Source organism: Chrysochloris asiatica, unplaced genomic scaffold (genome assembly GCF_000296735.1).
Source record: "Chrysochloris asiatica unplaced genomic scaffold, ChrAsi1.0 scaffold00054, whole genome shotgun sequence".
Classification (NCBI taxonomy): domain Eukaryota; kingdom Metazoa; phylum Chordata; class Mammalia; order Afrosoricida; family Chrysochloridae; genus Chrysochloris; species Chrysochloris asiatica.
In genome coordinates this window covers 2,093,559-2,114,420 of record NW_006408572.1, presented here as the reverse complement: position 1 = coordinate 2,114,420, position 20,862 = coordinate 2,093,559, and the positions used below count along the sequence as shown (strand labels likewise).

The window sequence follows — 20,862 nt, the reverse complement described above, 5'->3', positions numbered from 1 at the left end:
CCATTAGATTTCTAGGAACATAGCCCTGTCTGGAAGCAGCAGTACCTCTATAGAGGGGTGCTGGACTCTGACCTCATGAAGAAGGAAGAGGTCGGGGGTAGGATCGGTATTGTGGACACATGTATACCTTCCCAAGTTCTCTCACTGTCCCTGCTAGGGTCCCCTGACTTGTTTTGTTTGGTTCCTAGTGCCACTTTTACAAAATACACTTTGTAGAACTGATTAGATTACCTTGTTTATTTAATGTGAGTTTGTGCCTTTTTGTCTCAATCTTCCAATACAGCTATATTGGGGAAAAAAGCAGTCTAATAAAATTCTAGACAGAGCTCTCTGGAGTCCAGCTTATTGGTGATGTCTTTATGTCCACTTGACAACTTCAATATCCTGAAACTCGCTAATGACCCCTATTTTTCCAAGGAAAGATTAGGGAAAAATACAAGATGTGTCTGAAAATGTGTCAATTTACATATGCAAACATTACATATTTGAGTATAATTTCACTTTTCTTTAGTTGGTGTATTTCCTTTTTGACATTGTGTCTTCTCATCACTATCCCTCTCTACCAAGTAAAGCATGAGTTCTTAACCTGGCTTCTGGGATCTGTGAGCCTCCTAAGGCTTGTTTGTAAAATTGTGTGTGCGTTTTTCTGGGGAGAGTCATGTCTCATCAGTCTGAGAAATCCCATGCTTCCCCCTCCCTCCAAAATGCGTAAGGACCATTAATTTGAAGGAAATCAATAGATATTTGGCAAAACAATCATTTCACCTGTCTTGTAAAATAAAGGCGCTGGTTTTTCATTCATTGGTGGTTAATTTTCAAGAATCCACGAATCTGATAATATCCCGTGTGTAATAAAGATTGAAGACACTCAAAAGTGTAACTAGAGAAGAAAAACGAAGTAGACGAACCGGATTATCAGCGTTTTAAACAGGGAAACTAGTTGGTGAGGCTAGACTACCTCTCACCTTCATTTGAGTCTCTGGGCGTTGGGGAACTAAAGGAAACGCAGCGCCCAGGTGGAGCGACTTGAGATTCTTCATTAGCGAAATGGGAGGCCCAGGGACGGCTAAAGGATGATCGTGCGGGCTTGTCGACCGTTCCGCCGGAAGACGATCCCAGTCACCCTCGCGCACGGCGTTGTGGGAGTTGTGGATTGCGGAGGAAGATGCGTTAGGGCGTTGCCGTGTACCACACCCGTAAACTGGGTGGGGCACTGTTGTGTCGTGTTCTGATGACAAAGGACACGCCTCCTTACGTCCCATAGTCCCTCTCCCGTCAACCACTGTTTCGCGCTCGTCAAAGAGTCCCACCTCTTTCCTCCAGCCCCGCCATTCAGAGCCCTCCTGCGCTCAAGGCCCGCCTCTTACGGAAGCCTAGACGGACGTTCTGAATCCGGAAGAAAAACACCGGGGCTAGAGTGAGTTCTTCAAGACCTGACACCCGCAAAGCTGATTGTGCCTGGAAGGCGTAGAGTTGGGGAGCTTGGAGCCTGCTGCGCCACTGCGTGTGGATGATGGCGGCCGTGGACCTGCGGAAGTCGACCGAGTCGAGAGGCCAGAAGCTCAGGTGAGGAAGGTGACTGCCGGCAGGCCTGCTTTGGGCGGTGTCACGCCCTTTCACCCTGTGGGAGCTACATCTGGGGGCGGATCCAGACTGGGAGAGAAGGGGCTGGGCTTACTGGTTGCTTCTGGTTTAGAGATGGTCAGTTTAACATCCAACCGCTTCTCTGATAAATGCCTCCCTCCTAAACTCTTCCAGGCCATTGTCGTTGGGACTGTATTGGACCTCGAACCCCTAGCCCACTCTAAACTCACGCTTCCGAGTTCATTCTCACTGGGGCACCCCAAGCAAGTGTCTCAGTTGACCTTTAATCTGTTTGAAGTTAAAGGCAGCAAGGCATTCTTTCTTCACCCATAGAGTTGAAATTTTGCCCCAACATTTGATCAACACATACCTCATGAGGTCTGCCTAATCTGTTTATGACCATCTGAAATCTGTCATCAGATTTTGCTAAGATCCTTTATTGAAGTAATATAGCCTAGACCTATGCCTGTTCCTTACCAAGGAGTAACTCTAATCATTAATTTGGTGGAAGTCACAATGTAAGGATTTGCTGCTAATTGTCGGACCTGAGAATTGGTGTAGGAAATCCTAAACTTTGCTCTTGTTCCACTCAGAACAAGATACTAGTAAAACAAGGAGCCTTTAAATTCAAAGGTTGCCCTTCTAAATCCTCTGCTGGACAGCAGGGGGAGATCGTAAACAAATGTAACAAGTAATGTCAGGCTAAGTGCCTGAGAAGGTGGTTTGTGTTCATAGGGAGGGGCAGGAAGTTGCTTTAAGCAGCTCTAAGGATTTCTTCCAAGCATGCTTTTTAGGACTAAACCTCCAAGAACAGGCACCTAAAAAGATATGTTTGGGGACATCCTGCCCTTTTCTCCCACTTCTCCACCCCCCTGTACCCCTCCTTCCCTTTCTAGGTCTACAGGTGCTGCAGGTTCTACTCCTGATGTGGATTCTAGAATTCATACAAGGCTTGGTGGGTTCTAAAGGTTTGCAGCTGCTGCCTGCTCTGTACACAGCCTCATGGGCGAGTTTCTGTGGCAGTTCAGTTAGGGAGATCGATCACCAAGTCTCTGGTTTCCCAGAACCTCTGATGGGATCCAGTGCCACTGAAAGCTGTTGACACAGTGCGTGTGGCTTTCTTCAGGTTTGTTGGAAGTTGATATGTAAAATGTTATACAGATGATGACTTTCCAAAGGAAGCTAGACTCGTTACAGTTAAGAAATGAATTAGAAGTTTCTCTTTAGACCCTCTTGCAGTGCTTCATAGAGTTGCTTGTGCCCTAAGGACCTGCTCGGAAGCAGTGAGGAAGGGACTGTGGTAGTGTTATTTATATCCATTCAGTGCTGAGGCCTCTCACCAGATGAAAATGGAGCCTCCAAGATCTTCCTGGTAATTTCAGGAGCCATTGGGCTGAGAAAGTGCAGATGGGGAGTTGCTACCCTGTCCAAACCGTAATTAATAGGGTTTGAATGGCTGATGGAGCTAATGGAATCAGTAAGTTCCTATCTCTACCCATGCCTGACCCTGACCTTGTGCTCCCTAGCAACTCTACTGGTGTAAGCAATACCAGGACTTCGAGGTGTAAGCAGCTGTAGGTACGCATGGAGGAGCCTCCATAGTCAGGGTTTGCTGTCTGTTGCCCCTCTTCCCACTGCCAGATGCAGACTCTCATATCCCTCTTTACAACTACATTTGATTGTGGTGCAGCCCTTAGCAGGCCTTGACCAGCTTCCTACACATGTTACTTGGAAAATGTCTTATTCTCCTTCCATGACCTACCTTTGCATCCCTTTCACAGCATACATGTTGTGACATGGAATGTAGCCTCTGCAGCACCCCCTCTAGACCTCAATGACCTGCTTCAGCTGAACAACCAGAACCTGAATCTGGACATATATGTCATTGGGTAGGTGTCTACAGGGCCCCTTCTCCCATCCCTAATTCTGAGATCAGGTGAGCCCAATCTGTCCCATGTTGTGCCTTTGGGGAACCACTGTAACCTTTTCTCACTCACTGTAGAATCTGAGAGCTCAGAGCGTTCAGCCTGTACTGGGCCTGCTTCAGTGTCTCTTGTCCTGGGTCAGCAATGGCCAGGGGAGGGAGAAATCATGATCATCAAAACCCAGGGCTTAAAAGTCTGGTGAGGGCAGGACTCAGTGTGGCAGTGGCAGTACCCTCCCAGCCAGGGGTCGATCCTCTGATCTGGGGTGGTCAGTTTGCAGGAAATGAACTGTGGGATCATGAGCCTTCTTTCTGACACTGCCTTTGAAGACCCATGGAGCAGTTTCTTCATGGATGTGCTTTCCCCTCTGAGCTTCATCAAGGTAACTTACAACGTGCGACGGTGAAATGTGTCCCATCTCTTGTCACTACGCCCCAATCACTTGATCTCATGTGCTCCTCTGAATTGCTACTTGGGCTTTCATGCTGCTCCCATTTAGTTAAAGGTTTAAATCTCAGTTTCACTTGGCTCCCCATGGTTCCTGCCTGCCTTCTGACTTTTCAAAGTAGCTGGAGGTGAGTAGGACCCAAGGGGCTAGTTTAATACTCTGATATTTTTCAGGTTGGGAGGATTCCTAGGGGAGTTTCAGCAAAGCTTGTTAAACACCACAGTGCCTTCCCTACCCCCTAGTCTGAAATCTCTGAGTAAAATAATAATTCCTGCCGTTTATCAGATGCTTGCTTTGTGATAGCCACCATAAGCAAGCTCTTTACATACAGACATTATTTTAAAAGCTTAACAACTATTTTGAGATAGGGACATTTTTCAGATAACCAAGACTCTGGGAGTACATGCCTACGGTTATACACACTATCTGGTATTTTAATCCAGATCTTTCAAACTTTATAACCTATATAACTACTTTAAGGCCAGCAGGTATCCCATTGGTAGCTTACTGGTATCAATTTCCCAGGGACCCAAAGTTAGATGAAGGGAGATAGGTCTGGAGGAAAGGGTTCTCAGGCTGAGGGACCAGTATACTCCGGGGAGCCTTTAGACCGCAGGATGGCTCTAGGTTGATGGCTCTTCTCTTTGTTTCTGCCCTGCACATTAGAGAGATGAAACACATTCCCATTCAGTACTCCTAGTAGGGTACTTCTTGGAGACCCAGAATTCCCTGTTCCCTTCCCTAAGTGAACACTCAAAATCCCATTACACTATTTGCTTGAGTACAAAACTAGGACGAGGAAACACAAGATTTCGTCTTGCTGATGAGATGAGAAACTGCCAATCTCTGAGCCTTTGACTCCCTCCAATTCAAACTCTGACGCCTTTTCCTGTGGACTTGGAGCTAGATCATCTGGGGAGGGCAGAGCCACTTCTCCCTCACCGCCTACTCCCCTCCCAGGGCTGCAGGCCTCCGTATGCTTTGGCTGCAGGCTGGCAGCAGATTGGTAGAAGGGAACTGAGCCAAGGAAATTAGCTCAGCTGTAGCAGGAACACAGTGGCCTCCTGAGTTTGGAGGGCCAGTCTCAGGTCCAGGAGCCTATAGCACATGCGCTTCCTTCCTGTGACCAAGAAAGGAGAACCTGTTGCAGCCTGTCCTTTGGGTGTGGACTGGCCAGCCATAGGTTGAAAAGCTTGCTGCGGACCTCTTTGCCTGCTCTTAGACTCCCGTCTTCCTTAGCGCCTCCTACTTCATCTCCTTCTACTGGAATGTCCCCTAGAAATAGCCTGCCTTCCTCAAGGCCCTACTGTTTTCTCCCAATCTGGTCTTGCCCTGATCCCAGCCCCATCCTCCATCCTCTGCCCCTGCTCCTTCACAGAACAGACTAGTGCCTTTATGGAAGAGTTTGGTATCCCAAACCTGCTCTATGGGATAAGGAGCAAGTGTGAAACTCTACACACTTGTGTAGAGTCCTGACTAGTTCCCTACCTCATGTCCCACCTCTTCTTCCACTTCCTTTGTCATATGAGACTGTGAATGGGAGGAAAAGAAAACAGGAGCGGGGGAGGATACATTTTTTAATAGTCTCACCCAATCCCAGATTCTGCTGCCTCCCTCATTCAGTCCTGGGTTTGGGGTTCCCCCTGCTTTGACTCCTCTACTGTGCCAGGATTCCCTGGCCTGTAGGATCAGGTTTCATAATTCCTGGAAGGCCCCGGTACACTCTCCCCACCCGGGGATTTCCTCCTTGGCCTCTGCACCTCATGCTCCGGAAATAGCTGCTCAAGTGGTGGGTGTAGACAGTCTGAACCTAGAAGAGAGGGTCACTGGCCACAGCCCATCCCCCCATGCCCCATGGCCTCAAACAGTGAGAATGTGGGCTATCCCAGTCCTCTGCTGCCACTCTCCAGGTTAGCCTACCAGTTCCTTCACCTCCCTGATCCTCAGCGCCCTCATCTATAAAAGGGACAGTGATTCCTGCTGGGTTGGCTTGGGAAATTAAATGAGATCATTTCAGTAGGTGTTAGTTAGCGTGCCAGTTTGCGAACATGTGTCCTCTACTCACTGTTGTCCCCTCTGCATTGCCTTCACACACATCCAACTGCCCACCCAAAACAAAGCCCACCACCACTGAGTCAGTTCCAGCTGGGACCTTAGAGTGACCAGAGAGGACAGAGTAGAATTGCCCCAGAGACTTTCCTAAGCTCAATCTAAAGTAGACAGCTTCATCTTTCTCTCATGGGGTGACTGGTAGGTTGGAACTTGGACCTCTCAGTTAATAGCTCAGTACTTAACCCACAGCACCACCAGGGCTCACTCCTCTTGGAGGTGGGGGGGGAGCTTTATTTAAAGTGTACAAATACTTTGATAGATTTTTGCATATGCACATGGCCCATGTTACCACCATCCAAATGAAGACATAGAACATTTCCAGCAACTAGAAGGCTTCCTCATATCTTTTCCCTGCATTGACTTTGAAGAATCCTAAATAACAAAATAAATGACTACCAATTAATCACAAGGCCTATGCAATTTTATTCCTCTTTACAAAGAGAAGATAGAATGAGAAACGTGCTCAATATCAAAGACTGAGTCACAGCCAGGATTTGAACCCAGCCCTGGCTAACTTCAAAGGCTCCTTAACACTTCTGAGTAGCCACATTTCTCCTTGAGGCCCTGCCAGCGTGGTAGCAGCTCAAGAGGATCTCAGTAAGGCATTCCTAGGGCATGGTGTCCTGGCAGCCTGTTCCTCTCTCCCCTCCTTCCCAGTCCAGTGCCCAGAATGCAGGATTTGGCAGCTAAGGAAATGAAAGGAATGAAATGGGGAGGCCTAACCAGGATAGTATAGACCCTGGGGCAGGATCCTGGAACAGGGTGCTGTGTGTCTCAGGGCTCTCTAATACCCCCAACATTGGGCCTGGCAGAGACACACTCAGCCCGTGAAGTTCACTGATTGACCATTGCCCCCCATTCTCCTGCAGATCTCCTGTGTCCGTATGCAGGGGCTCCTCCTACTGGTCTTTGCCAAGCGTCAGCATTTGCCCTTTATCCAGATCCTCTCTACCAGATCTACCCCCACTGGCTTCTATGGGTACTGGGTAAGGACTGAGCTGTGGTCTGAGTCATGCGCTGGGAAGACCTCCTGTCCCTGAGCTGGGGAGGACTGGATGCTTTGGGGCTAGGCAAATGAGCATATGAGTGAAATGAACCTTAGTCCTCTGTCTAGGCTAGAGTCCCACAAACTCAGCCTCCCACCTCAGAGGGAGCTTAGTAGCCCTGAGATCTTCACTGGGCAATCTGGGTTCTGGGTGGAGGGAGCGATTACCCTGAGAGACACTGTCTCTCCTGGCAGGGACCTTGAGGGTGGGGGTGGGGTGAGATCATCTCTCCTCAGGCCTAGGATGGGATAAGGGGGGTGTGTCCAACCCAGCACAGCTTCCAGCCCTTCTGCCCACCTGTCCTACCAGGGGAACAAAGGGGGAGTCACCATCTGCCTGAAGCTCTATGGCTATTATATCAGCATCATCAACTGCCACCTGCCCCCTCACCTGGCCAACAATGACCAGCGGCTGGAGCACTTTGACCGGATCCTGGAGATGCAAAACTTTGAGGGACGTGATATCCCCAACATTCTGGACCATGAGTGAGCATGGAGCTACAAACTGCCACCTCTGCCCTCTCCTCTACACCAACCTGGGCTGGTACCCTCTCCCCACTCACAGTCCCAGCCAGATTTCAGCTTGTGCTCTATGCCCACCCTCTCCCAGCCCCTTCCTGATGCCCAGTCAGCCTTCCTACTCAGCCTTGTCTGCCTGGGCTCTGGGACCCCCTTACCTTACTCTAACCTTTCTCTACTGGCTAGACACCATCGTGGATTCAAACCTGAACCTCCCAGGTCAGGATCCTTGTGGTTTCTGAGGTCACCTCCCTGGTGGCCAGTTGAGGGAGAGGGAGGAAAAGCTACACCTTGCTCCCTGGGCTGGGCTCTTTGACTTTTGAATAGTGGTGTAAGAGCTATGACGACAGTCCCATCGAGTTCTCCTCCTCGCTCTGGCTTCTCACCTGCCCCCCTGGAGCTTTCCCATCTCTAACAGCCCCTGGGATGAGCAGGTTGGAGCTACCTGTTGCTCCTCCCTTCTCTGACTTCATCATCAACCATCAGGCTGCCCTCTTTTCTTTCTGAAGCCTCATTCTCTGGTTTGGAGACATGAACTTTCGAATTGAAGACTTTGGGTTGCACTTTGTTCGGGAATCCATAAAACACCAGTACTACAGGGAGCTGTGGGAGAAGGATCAGGTATGGATTGACGGGAGCCGTGGTCTTCTGACAGGATGGGTGGGGAGAATGGTTTAAATTCCTTGGTGGTGGTTCTTTCTGAGCCTCAGAAGTCCCTATTCCAGGCAAGGAAGAGTCTGACATGGCTTCATACTGGAAGGTGGGACAGCCAGTCCTACCAGGGCCTGGTCTTCACCTGGAGGAGCTGGGGTGCAGCTGCTACATGTGTTTCAAATGGAGAGTGAGAAGGCCTTTGGTCCACCACACAGGCCAGCATCCTCCTCCTCTGTCTCTCTGCCTTCAAGCAGCCAATTGCCTGGTTCTTGAGCTGTTAAATGGCCACCTGGTCATGTCGTCTTTCCCATCCCCATGCTTGCCTCCTGGAGGACAAGATAACACCCCTTTGCAGAGGGGCTTTGGTTGCCCCAGCTTTCTTCCCTCTGACACTTGTCTGCTAGTGGCTCCTAGAAAGATGACAATCAAAGCCTGATCCCTAGTATTCAGGACTGGGAAATGGTAGGCAGCTGCCTCCCCTGGGACTATGGGGTAATGTTTCCAAAAGGATCCAGCTGTTGACTGGAGGTGAGGAAGAGGGGCTGAGGCTGCCACTGGGGGAGTGACATTGCTTGACTCTTGCCTCATTCGTGATGGCATGTGTGACCCCTTGACTGGAGTATGGCGCTTTGCCATGGGGTCAGGCAGGACTATTGGGAGATGGCAACTGTGCTTTTTTCTACAGCTCAGCATTGCCAAGAAACATGACCCACTGCTCCGGGAGTTCCAGGAGGGCGCCCTGCTCTTCCCACCAACCTACAAATTTGATAGGAACTCTAACAACTATGACACCAGGTGAGGAGGCCCTGCCAGGAAATGCTCAGCCTGCCGTGATCTGGAGGAGGGACTGGGCCTGTTAATGATAAGGGCAAGGAGGCCCAGGAAATCAGGTTGTATCAGCCCTTGGGGCATTGGGAGGTACCTCAGTACCTCAGAAGCAAAGTGTTAGGGAAGCAAGAATAGATAATAGCCATCAATCACCTTTCTGGAATGGTGCCTCCTGTTCCCCATGAGATGCTGCCTGTGGGAGCTGTTTCAGGACAGGAAGCTGCTATTGGCAAGGGCAGGTGGAATCAGCTGACTCTTGTCTTTGGAGGTGCTGCACTTGAGCATCCTGGGAACTCCTGTCTCCACTTCATAGGGCTGTTTGGCACCCAGACAGAGGCAAAAAGCTCATCTCAGCCAGATAGAGATTATTACATTTCCCTGCCCTGACCTGTCAGTGGAAGGATGAGTACTGGTCAATGAAAACCTTGGTTGGGACAACACAGAGATAGTGCATCTGGTAGTTAGCACAACTCTGTGCCTCATTAGTATGACTTTGGGCAAGGTATTTAAGCCTCAGTTTTGTCATCTGTAAAATGGGGATGATAACCAATACCCACCTCATGGGGCTGACAGTTGAATGAGACTTGCGTGTGCTTAGCCCAGTGCCTGGCACCATTAAATACTCCTGGTAACTGTTGTTATTACTTTTAAATTCATGTCTTCAGATAGTAGTTTCACTGAACACCTGTCTAAGAAGCTGAGAAGGAACGGGGTAACCACTAACACTGCACTTTAGGCAAGAGGACAAAAGCAACAGGTCCGTGACTCAGTTTAGGGCAAGGACCATAATCTCTGTGAAGCCAAAGAAGAATCCCTGCTTCTTCTCAGCAGGACTGTCTTAGGAAGGTGGTGCTTATACGGCTGCCCAGGCCTCTGAGCGTTTAGAGAAGAGTAGGTACCCCCACAACCAGGTCAGAATGAGAGCTGGAACTACAGAACTGGTGGTAGAAGTGGTATGACAGAGCCAAAAGGTCCCCACCAACCAAGGGGAAGAGGGTGAGTCATTTCCAGAGTGTGGAACATGATAGGTGGGATCATGGCCAGGGCTGTCCACACAGGCGACAGTAAGCACTGGAGACAGGACCCAGCCTGAGCCCGAGAGCAGGCAGAAAGGAGGTGAGAGGGCAGGCTGTGACTGGCCCAGGTCCACAACCAGCCATCCGAAATAAGAGCCTCCAGGGGACAGACTAGAGCCTTGGATCTGGTACTCTTGACCAACTGACTTCTAAAACTCATTTGCAGCAGGAAGAAAGCTGATGACGAGCCATAGGGACAGCTGTCCCTTTTCCATGGAATGTGATAGGGAAATCATGAAGACTGGACAGCTGATATAAACAGCTGGGTCTGGACTGGAGTTGGTAGAGAAGCTGAGAGGTGAAGGGGCTTCCCCAGGTAGCTCAGCTAGGGAGTGGTAGAGCTGAGGCTGACACTTGAGTCTCTGGACTCAGTGGCCAACAGGCCCTTGGAACTCACAGCCAGTCTGCCAGCTGCAGCAAAGAGGAGGGCAAGACCGAGACAGCAAGCACTCCCCAAGGAGGAGACAGATGCCAGTTTCTGCACAGTCGCTCATTGTGACTGCTCATTGTGACTGCCGTTATTGAGACTTACCGTGTGCCACGCATCGTGCAAAGGGCTTTCCGTGCATCTTTTACTTAATTCTTACCACACTTAACCACATCCCCATTCAGTAAACACTGTTACTATTTGACTTCCTAGAAACAAAGAGACTGAATTATCAGAGAATGTAGGCAAACAAATAGGAACAGTAACTAACTGATCCAGCAAGAATTTGAACTCAGTCTGTACGGCTCCAGTCTCCTGAGCTTTCAGTACCACTTCCCTTTGCCCAGAGCCCAGGAAATAAAAGACATGTCTGGACAGAAGGGGACACTATATGGCGTGGGGGTGGGGAAAACATCAAAACTAAAATACTCTGGGCTGGAGCCAGGGACCTTGAGGCAGCTGGGCGTTCCTGCAGCCAGTAGGGCCTGAGCCCTACAAATGGAACAGAGACATTCCTGTCTAATCAAGTTGGTATTCATCCTTAAAAACCCAGTTCAGGTGGCCTCTCTGCTGGGAAGCCAGCCTCCCCTAATGTCACTGACAATGAGCCCCTCTCCTGCCCTTTCCACAGCCTCCACACCTCACACCCCTGTGAGCCCAGCACTTCCTTGAAGACTCAGTACGCTGTTCTCGCTGCACTCTGAACGCCTGCAGAGCAGAAGTGGTCTGGTTTATGACCACGGCGGTATTGTAGCACAGCGTCTGATACGTGTTTGATTGAAAGGGGAACCTAAGAGGACAAAAGGAGAAGACACTTGTTTTAGAACAGCCAGCCAGGCTAGTAGATGGACCCACTCATGGCAAGTGGTCCCAATAAACACTCTCACTCGCCAACCCAGGAGGTGGCCAGTAGAAGGTTCCTCGAACTTGGTGTGGAAATGCGGAAGGAAGTTGGAGCAGGTGGGCAGCCGGAACTAGCAGGACTCAGAGCTGCCATCATGAGGAGTATCTTGAAGGAGGCAACAGTTTTTCAGAAAGGAGCCAGGCAGCTATTCCAATCAGTCAGCAGCATTGAGAGGGGAGGTACCTTGAGTGTGTAGCATAACCCCGCCAGGCACCTGGCTGTCCCTGTTGCACAGTGAGGCAACGTGTGTACAGGGCACAGTGCACGCTTTGTTCAGCCACCAGCGTGTCCCCAAGCCAAGATGTAATGAGAAACGGGATCAGCTCCATGACAAGGGCAGGTGAAAGGGCTGAGGGTGGGAAACCCTGTTAAAGTCAGGAGGGTTTTATTACAGTTGAAGTTAGTGAGCCCAGTTAATCTCTCTGTCCAGCAGTGAGTGAGCAGAGAAGGAGGTATTATGATCAATCTGACAGGTTCACCACGGTTTAGAGTTCACTGAGACATAAGACCAGTTCTCATCTATGAGGAGCCGAAGGGAAAAATACCTTCAGACCCAGAAATTAAATGTGTCACTACTTTGAGGTCAGCAAATTCACTCAGTGTTCTAGAATCTTGTATTCCGGCTCCTAGCAACCCTACTTGGCTGTAATCTTTTTAAAAGTAGAAAGCATACTGATTCATTTTCATCAACAACTCTTACACTAAATTCTCTCTATCCAGCCAGAAAGCATTAGCAAGGCCCTCCTCATTGATGATGCACACTGCACACTATAAGGCAGGGTTTTTTGTCTGTTTTTTAACATTTAAAAAATTTATTTAAAGAAGATACAGATTGATTACACATTTGACAAACTGCAAGGGTCATTTCTGACTGGAGGGAAAAAAACAGCCAGACATGCAGCGAAGCAGAATTCTTCTTTCTTGTGGGGCTGGTTTATGACACATTTGGGCCATACTGCTGGATTCTCTCTCAAGTTATAATGTAAATGCTTATGTTTAAAAATGTGAAAGATATAAGGCAGTTCTTGCTGCCATGATGAATTATCGATGGGACAAGTTGGAGGGGACAGTGGGAGCAACAAGGACTTCATAGTCAGCCGCCTGGCTCCCACCTGACAGGGCACCACTCAGAGTCTCAGTGTCCGCCTGTGGCAGAAAATGTGACCTGGCCTGCAGAGTTAGCATAGTCTGTACAGCGCCGCTCATCTTGCCTGGCCCACGGAACCTGGGTTCCAGCCATTAAAAATGGGAATACAGGAGAAAATCTTTTAATTTGTACATATTTATTTTGCTTGTTTGTTTCTTGTCTTTTGTGTATCAGATGTGTCTTATGAATCCTGTTCATCTTATCCTCAGTTGTCCTGTCATAATACAAACCACTGCTGTGGGGGCCTTTGCAACTCCTCACCACCCGTTTGAGCAGAGTACAACTGCTTCGTAGAGCAGCTGCTTGATTCGAACTCCTTGGTCTTGTGGTTAGCAGTTCAGTGCTTAACCCCAGCACCACAAGGGCCCCTTGTACATAATAAGGGCTCAGTAAATCACAGTACAGATGCCCAATGATGAGTCTAGACTAGGGAGTGAAAAAGAAAGAAAGTGGACAGTCTGAGATGTATGCTGGAAGGAAGGAGGAGGACAGGTCAGGAAATTGGGAAGGACCCTAAGGAGACAGCAGCTGTGGGCTCTTAACCATAGTAGGGAAGTTGGTGAGGAGAATGCTTTGAAAGAGAATGGTGCATTCCTTATGTGACCTCTGCTTCAAACATTGCTAGTCCCTGAAGTCCAGTGTGAGTTCAAGGAATCCAGTATCTGTCACCATGTGGGGTGGAAATACCATATTCAGATGCTCTCAGATGAGTGAAAGTTTGGAAACTACCCCAGTAGCCCACACACAGGGAGTGGTTTAGCCAGAGTTACCATTTCTTGACCACACCCTTGACGCACCTTAATTGCTCTTTGAAGTAAGTACTGATATCACTCCATCTTACAGTTAAAGAAAGTGTGGTTTAGAGAGCTGAGGTCACTTGCCTGATGGCACTTAGCTCCTAATTAATAGGCAGGACCTTCCCCCTTGTGGCAGAGTTCACCACCTTGATGTCATGCTGCCTCCATCACTGAGATACTACGTTGCTGTTGCTGAAGTGACAATATATTCTCCTAGGTCTCCATTTCTAATTGCTGAAAACCAGGTCCTATGTGCCAGGCAGGATGAGAGGTGCCTCTCAGACTACGCTAGTCCTGCAGGCCAGGTCACATTTTTCTGTGTCAGAAGGAGTTAAAGTAGGAATTTAATGAAATAGAAGATGAAAGTAATATTTCAAACTGATTACAAGTTTAGGAATCTGTACACATTAAGACCAGGTGGGCCCTTTTGAGTCGATAGATTGAGCTTGGGGTTTTTTCACTTGCTTGGGTTTTCCAGGCCATTTATTGGGTACCTACTATGTGCCAGGCAGTAGAAAAGATGCGGCTGTCTGTACCCGTAGAGATGTACAGCTTTGGAAGCCCTATATGGCACTGCTATGAGTCGGAACCGACTCGACAGACAGCTGAGGATGCAAGGAGAGTGCAGTGCTTGCCTCCAGAGTTCACACTCTAACTGATACTAGGAAACAGAAAATTACAATAGAAGGTCATTGTGCAAGTACTAGTATAAAATGCTTTGGAAGCAGAAACGGAGGACCCTAGGACCATCAAGAGAGGAATGCACAAATAGGTGCGGGACCTTATCCAAAGAAGCAGCAGTGCCAGAGATGGAGGCAGAGATGGGGGCATGGAGAGGGGGAGCGGCTGAGGACTCTAGATTCATCAACTAAGAAGAGAAGGACTAAGAACTGGTGGCCAGGAGCAGACTTGCAGAATGTGTCCTTTGGAGATGTAAATTATTATATATGCCTGAGTGGGTTTTTTTGTTTGTGTGTTTTTTAAAAGCTAAAGTGGATAGAGAGAAATACTGTTAACTGATGGTATATGGGGGGGGGGGGGTTTATATTCAATGTAATGAAAAAGTTATATGAATTGTTGAATGTGAAACTGATGATGTGCCCTGTAAACTTTCACTCAATTCACAATAAAAACCTTGAATTAAAAAAAAAAAAAATGCTTTGGAAACAGAAAGGTGAGGTTAGAAGCAGCTTTATGACAAAGGTGAGGTTGGAATTGGACCACTGTCAGAAAAAGAAGAGGGTTCCAGGATGCAAAAACCGTAAGAGCAAAGGCCCAGAGACTCGGGAGAGTCACCAAAGTGGGGTGGGTGTGGGGAAGTGTTGGGAGGTACCACAAAAGCCAGACCTAGGGATTTGAACTTAATTCTGGAGGCAGTGAAGGCCCAAAGGTTAAAGTTAAAGTAGTGGTCACCTGATCAAACTTTACTTTTCTTTGGGTTCATTCAAGAAAAGGAAGTCTCTATGAGGAGGGAAAACCCCAGAAACAGTTACTGGTCCTCCCTGTCATCACTTCCAGGACTCAGGACTGATGGTATTCACTTGAAAGGTGGACAGACTTAGAGAAAATCCCTGTAGCTGCTCAGGCAGGGCTGGGTCAGGGGTCAGAGACTTGTCTATCTTTGAGCAACTTAGTTACCTAGAGGAGGAAGGCACTCCTGTCTCCATGGGCCCGCTCCTGCTCCTCAGGGAAGCTGCTAACTGAACAACAAATAGGTTCCAGCTGACTCTTGAGAACAAAGAATCATAGTTGCCAGTGTTTTTGTTTTGTACCAGGTACTATACTGAGCATTTGATGTGCCTTATCTCATTTAATCATCTCAGCAACCCTAAGAGATAACTACTATCATTATCTCCATTTCACAGATGAGGAAACAGTTCTAAAAAGGGTTGGCATGGTGATAAAGAGCATATGCTCTGGGGTCATACTGCCTGGCCTTGACTCCTGGCTCTCTCACTTAATAGCTGTGTGACTTTGGGAAAATTACTTCCCCTTTAAGCCTCAGTTTCTCTACAGGTAAAGAGTGAATAATAACAGAAGCAGTCTTAGGTACAAGGTACCCACTGCCTTCGAGTCAATTCCAACTCATAGTGACCTTACAGCATCGAGTAGGGTTTCCGTGGCTATAAAGCTATGGAATCTATGGATTGTCTCATTTTACTCCCATATGGTGGGTTTGAACTCCTGACCATTCAAGTAGTACAATACTTTACCACTGTACCTCCAGGGTCCCTTTAGGTGCATAGTTGTGTTGTTAAGTGCCATCCAGTCAGTTCCGATTCATAGCGACCCTGTATAGGGTTTCCGAGAAACAACTGGTGAGTTTGAACAGCCGACTTTTGCCGACCACTGCTTAGTCTACAGTGCCACACCGGGACTCCTAGGTACATAGTAAGCACGCTATAATAATACTTTTCTTTTTCCCAAAGCAAGTGTGTATGGGGAAGCCACATTCAGATTCTATCTTTGTATAGATTCGCAAATTTCAAGTCAGTCTTCTTTGCGTTAGTGCTGTTGAGTTCAAGAAAGAGCAAAGCTTTGTAATGGAATGTTTCCGAGTCACCATGTAATCAGCAGGAAGACTGGTGTTAAGGTGTCCCACAAGCTCATGAGGCACCTTCCTGCTCTTAATTCCCATCCTGTCTTCTTCCCTATTCTCTTCTCCGCTCCTAGTGAGAAAAAACGCAAGCCTGCATGGACCGACCGCATCCTATGGAGGTTGAAGCGGCAGCCCCAGACCAGCCTCCACACCCTTAGCCCTCTGGCCCCCCACTTCTCCCTGTGTCTGAGGAGTTACGTCAGCCACATGATGTACTGCATCAGTGACCATAAGCCTGTCACCAGCACCTTTGACTTGGAGGTAAACTTCTAAGCTGCCTGGCACTTGGCACAGGAATAGCCATGCTGGGCCATCTCCCCAAACCCCATCAGCCCTGTACTCTGATGTCAGCTCATCCCCCAGAAAACCTGTAGGGGGCCATGCTAGCCTTTCCCCCAGGTCAGATATCCCAGCTCTTGTTAGGAGCCGTTGATGGCTCTGTCAGAACCGTGTTCATACTCTTCATGAGTAGGTTTCCTTTATCTCTCCATACTTCCCAGGGGCTAATGAGTTCCATTATGTGTATTACCTACTGTGTGAAGCACGACTTTTTTTTCTTTGTTCAAAATTCACCTGGATTGAGTTTCAAAGGGCGCTCTTCCATCCTTGTATATTGCCATCCTAATGTCCAAGGCAGTGGTCACCTTCCTGCTGCTGGCTGTCCATGAGCCTTCACCTTTTCCTACTGGTTGGTCCTTATGCCAGATTTCTAGAGTTTCCGTATGCTCACAAACTTGCATTTGGGCCTTTCGATCAGAAGCCCTAGAGACACAAGAGCAGCCTCTTTCTGAAACCTTTCAGCCACTCCCACCTCACCTCTAAATACTTAGTCCCCATCCTCCCAGGCTGGGCTGGGTACCCCAATAAGCCTTGGCCAGCCAAGGGCTGATACAGTTTAGGACAGCCTAGTGGAGTTCTTTGTCCCCTCCTTGGACTGCCCCTGACACATTAGTGGGTCACAAGGAATGATGTTAAAGGATTTCAACCCCTTCTCACCCCTCTGTGTAGATGAAGCCGTTGGTATCTGTCCCGCTGATCACCCTGATCCCCGAGGGCCTGTGGACTATGGAGAAAGACATGGTGATCAGCTATTCCTTGGCCCCAGACTTCCTCAGCAGCCCCTGGGACTGGATTGGACTGTACAAGGTGATGGGGCTCAGGGATGCAAGGTGTCTCTCAGCTACATGCACCCTAGTGTGTCTTTCCTGGAAGCTAATGGGACCAGGGCAGGGAGACTGAAGAGCTCACCTTTACCCACTCCAGTGGCTTAACCACATTCAGGGGCTGAGGGAGAGGAGGTGGCGTACCCTACTGTGGCTAGTACCAGAAATGACACTGTCTTCTCCTTAGGACTTGCTGTAGGTCCCTTATTCTTCCAGATCATTAACCATTTTGGTCCCCCTTCCCCCTACAGGTGGGGCTGCGCCACATAAATGACTACGTTACCTATGTCTGGGTTGGGGACAACCAGATCTCCATCAATGATGGGCTGAATCAGGTACCTACCCCCTCCTGAGACAGGTGTTCCATGTCTCAGGACGTTTCTGTCTTCTAGAACAGGGGGCTGGTTGGGGCCCAGGATCGTGAAACTGACCCCATTCCTTTCCATTCTCCACCCCATTCCTAGGTGTATGTCAACACCACTGACATTCCTGAGACTGAGGATGAGTTTCTCCTCTGTTACTACAGCAACCATCTACATTCTGTGGTGGGGATAAGCAAACCCTTCCAGGTAAGGGAGGCTGGCGGGTGTAAGGGTAGGGGTATCACAGAGAACTTGAGCCCATCATGATTTTGGATCCAACTGGTACCCATTGAGCTATATGGGTTGTGGGATGGACTTCATGAAAAGACATGAAGTGAGCCTGCTCTTCCCTTCTGCTCATCACCTCTTCTTTCTCTGCAGATTTATCCCCGCTCTTGTTTTGGGGAGAACACACTGGATGAAGCCCATCTACAGATCTGAGCTCGGATAGGAGTGAATCTAGGGCAGAGGCCAGGGCTGGTAGCCAGCTCTGCCTTATCACTGCCAGGAACACTGGGGGCCCAGCCACTATGAGGAGGCAATCAGGCACCTTCCACATAGCCACCTCCCAGGGTGAGAGCTACCCTGACGGCTTTGCTCTCTCCAGTACAGAATTCTGGATTTGGCCACTTAAATACAGGCTATTATTGCTGAGATGTGAGTGAAACCAGCTAGTTTGTCAATGATGGAAGACTTGGGGACAGTCCATAGGACTTGGGAAGGACCTTCCAGCTTGCATCTCATTTCTTGACCCGCCCCACCCCCACTTCCAGTCCCGCCCAAGCACGCCTGCCAGGCACATGCCCCATCTGGCATGATCCTGCATTCTTGTCACGCCACCCGGGGCCTTGGCTGCCTGGGAGGGGAGATGCTCACATTTGTACAGGCTGCATAGACTACTTGGCACCAGAAGCATCAGGAGCTTGCCCTCCTTGAGGGAAGGGCAGAGGGTCTGGACTCCCTGCTTTCAGCAGGAATAATATGGCTAAGTTGACAGGATGGAGGGACCCCAGGCCCCTCCCCTGCGGAGGGGTTGTAGGAAGGTTGATGTGGCTCTTTATGCCACCACAACCTTCCCCCTCACCCCCCTGACTCAGGTCCTAAGTTCTAGGGCCTCAGCAGAGAGAATTGGAAAGGACCTGGTTAGCTTCTGCTGGTGGGGCAGGCCCCAGCCACCAACCTGGCCTCTTGTGACGGTGGGCAGGTAGTGGAGGAAATGTGGCCACAGGCTTGTTCAGGGTGATCTTTGACAGTTTGTGTTCATCTGCCCCACCCTTGCCAGAAGTCAGTGGGCAAAAACCAATCTGTCTTTGGATCTAGACAAGCAGATACTCAGGAGGGAACAAGGATCAGGACATTTGAAGGGTCTGACTCTAGGAGTGTTCAGAGAGCATTCTCCAGGTTCTGCATGGCTATAGCCTGTCCACACTCCCACTAATTGCTCAGTGGCCCTTCTTCCAGGAGAAGACAACTCAGGGAGCCTTCTCTGTGACTGTTATACCCATCCTGCAACCAGAGACTGAGGCCCCTAGCTGCTCTGCTCTATACCCATCAGTGGGAGCCATGGGTATTAACAACTGTCCCCCTGGCTGCTCTCAGGCTGTCTGTTGCATTGGGAATAAGAGAAACACGGCTTTGAACTCGAGTATGACTCCTTGATGGTGGTGGTAGGATTGTACTTGGATGTGAGCCGGGATTCTTCACTAGACTCCAGAGACAAGAGCCACACAGATCCAAAGTAGATTGTGTCTGAGGTTAGCACATGTGGCCCAGATGGGAATGGGATGAGGCTCTAGCTGGGGGCCTTTTGGGTCCCAGGCCAATTGGGACACACCACTTATGTGTAGTTTTCTGTGCTGCTAAGTAAATTTGGTTTCTTAGAACTGAGCAGGCTCAGGGAGCAGGTGCCTACTGTACTCACTGGCTCACCCCTCACCCTCCACCCTTCACTCAAGAGTTACCCAAAAGTCACCATTTTTTTCTCTCTGCCCCATTTCCCCCATTCCCAGCGTCTTCCCTGCTGAGTTCTCCCCCACAGTAACCTGCATCCCTGCCCCCAACATACACACTCCTCAGGAATTCCTGAGCCTCAAGTGTCCCCACTGTCCACCTTGTCCCTTCACACAAGCACTGCCACAATGCACCCTTCAATGGGCAAATGGGGACCAAAGGGTCAGAGAAGTGTGTACCTCCAAAGTGACAGTCAGCTGTGGTTGCCATAGCTGGAGCAGAAACAAATGAACTACTTGGACACTGGGGCTTGAATCAGTGTTTCATTGCTACCTACCTACTTGGGATTCTTAGTTGTCTGTAAAATACAAATAATGTACCTACTCATAAGATGATTGTGATCAAATGATTTTTAAGAATAAAACACCCACAGTGAGCCTATATACTTAGCTACCCTTTTGTAAGTCTGAAAGGATTCTGTTCTGATGAATGTAGCCCTGGGGCTGGGTCTCCTGATGCCAGGGAGCCCTTCCTGCTTGTAGTTGGTAAATGTTCACATACCCCTAACTCTGCCTCCTTCACAGGGGCCCAGGCACCCGCCTTGTCCTGGGAAGGGTGAGTCCAGCAGTGATTGAGGGGAAGGGAAGGGGGAGCGCTTTCCCTCCTTTTGGCCCCAGTCAGGATATGGCGGCTCTGGGCCCAGCCCTGACCTCTGGGTGGAAACAGGAAATAAGTGAGACTTGGTGTGCACTGGGTCTCTGTGCTTGGCTCCATGGCTGATAAGGGCCATTGTGTGGCCGCCGGGGATGAGACTGCCCTGGATAGATGTGCTTCCCGGAGGAAGGAAGGAAGCTTTACTGGCCTTTCCTGGGCGGGGGATGCTGTGGGGAGGAGAGAGGAGGGAAGAGTACAGGGGGAAAATGCCTGGCCAGCACAGGTCCACTGGACTCTGTCCCCTCCCATACCAGCCTCTGTCTCTGGAAAAGTCCGTTTCCCCCATCCGCTTCCTCCTTCTCACTTCCTATAAGGAATGGCTGGAGACTGGAGGGCTCAGTCGCAGGCCAGGAAAGTGTCAGCTGTGATTTAGCAACAATAAAGATAGAAAAACAGGAACATGAGCGGTGGGGGGACAGCTGGGGTGCTACTGAAAAGTAAGGAGCAAACAGGGCTTGACGTGGCCCACACCCAGGGAACCCAGGAATTAACCTCCCAAGCATTGGTAGCTCAGAGGAAGTTGGAGAGGGGACAGTACAGAGGCCTCATAGCACGCCTCCGCCCAGTATGATCAGCCCTCGCCAGCCCTGGCCCCTCATGCTCCTGGG

The 20,862-nt window shown here is 49.4% G+C and overlaps 1 protein-coding gene across 1 annotated transcript; it reads left to right on the top strand.

Annotated features, from left to right (window-relative positions):
• Positions 1-1,555: 1,555 nt before the first annotated feature.
• On the top strand, positions 1,556-18,031 carry INPP5K (inositol polyphosphate-5-phosphatase K). The gene is made up of 12 exons (XM_006863451.1): positions 1,556-1,566; positions 3,366-3,473; positions 3,783-3,891; positions 6,939-7,055; positions 7,425-7,600; positions 8,143-8,254; positions 8,973-9,082; positions 16,140-16,326; positions 17,074-17,211; positions 17,480-17,563; positions 17,693-17,797; positions 17,972-18,031. Exons 3-12 carry the CDS (start codon positions 3,793-3,795, stop codon positions 18,029-18,031), a joined length of 1,188 nt encoding a protein of 395 aa, XP_006863513.1. The 5' UTR covers positions 1,556-1,566; positions 3,366-3,473; positions 3,783-3,792.
• Positions 18,032-20,862: the final 2,831 nt, after the last annotated feature.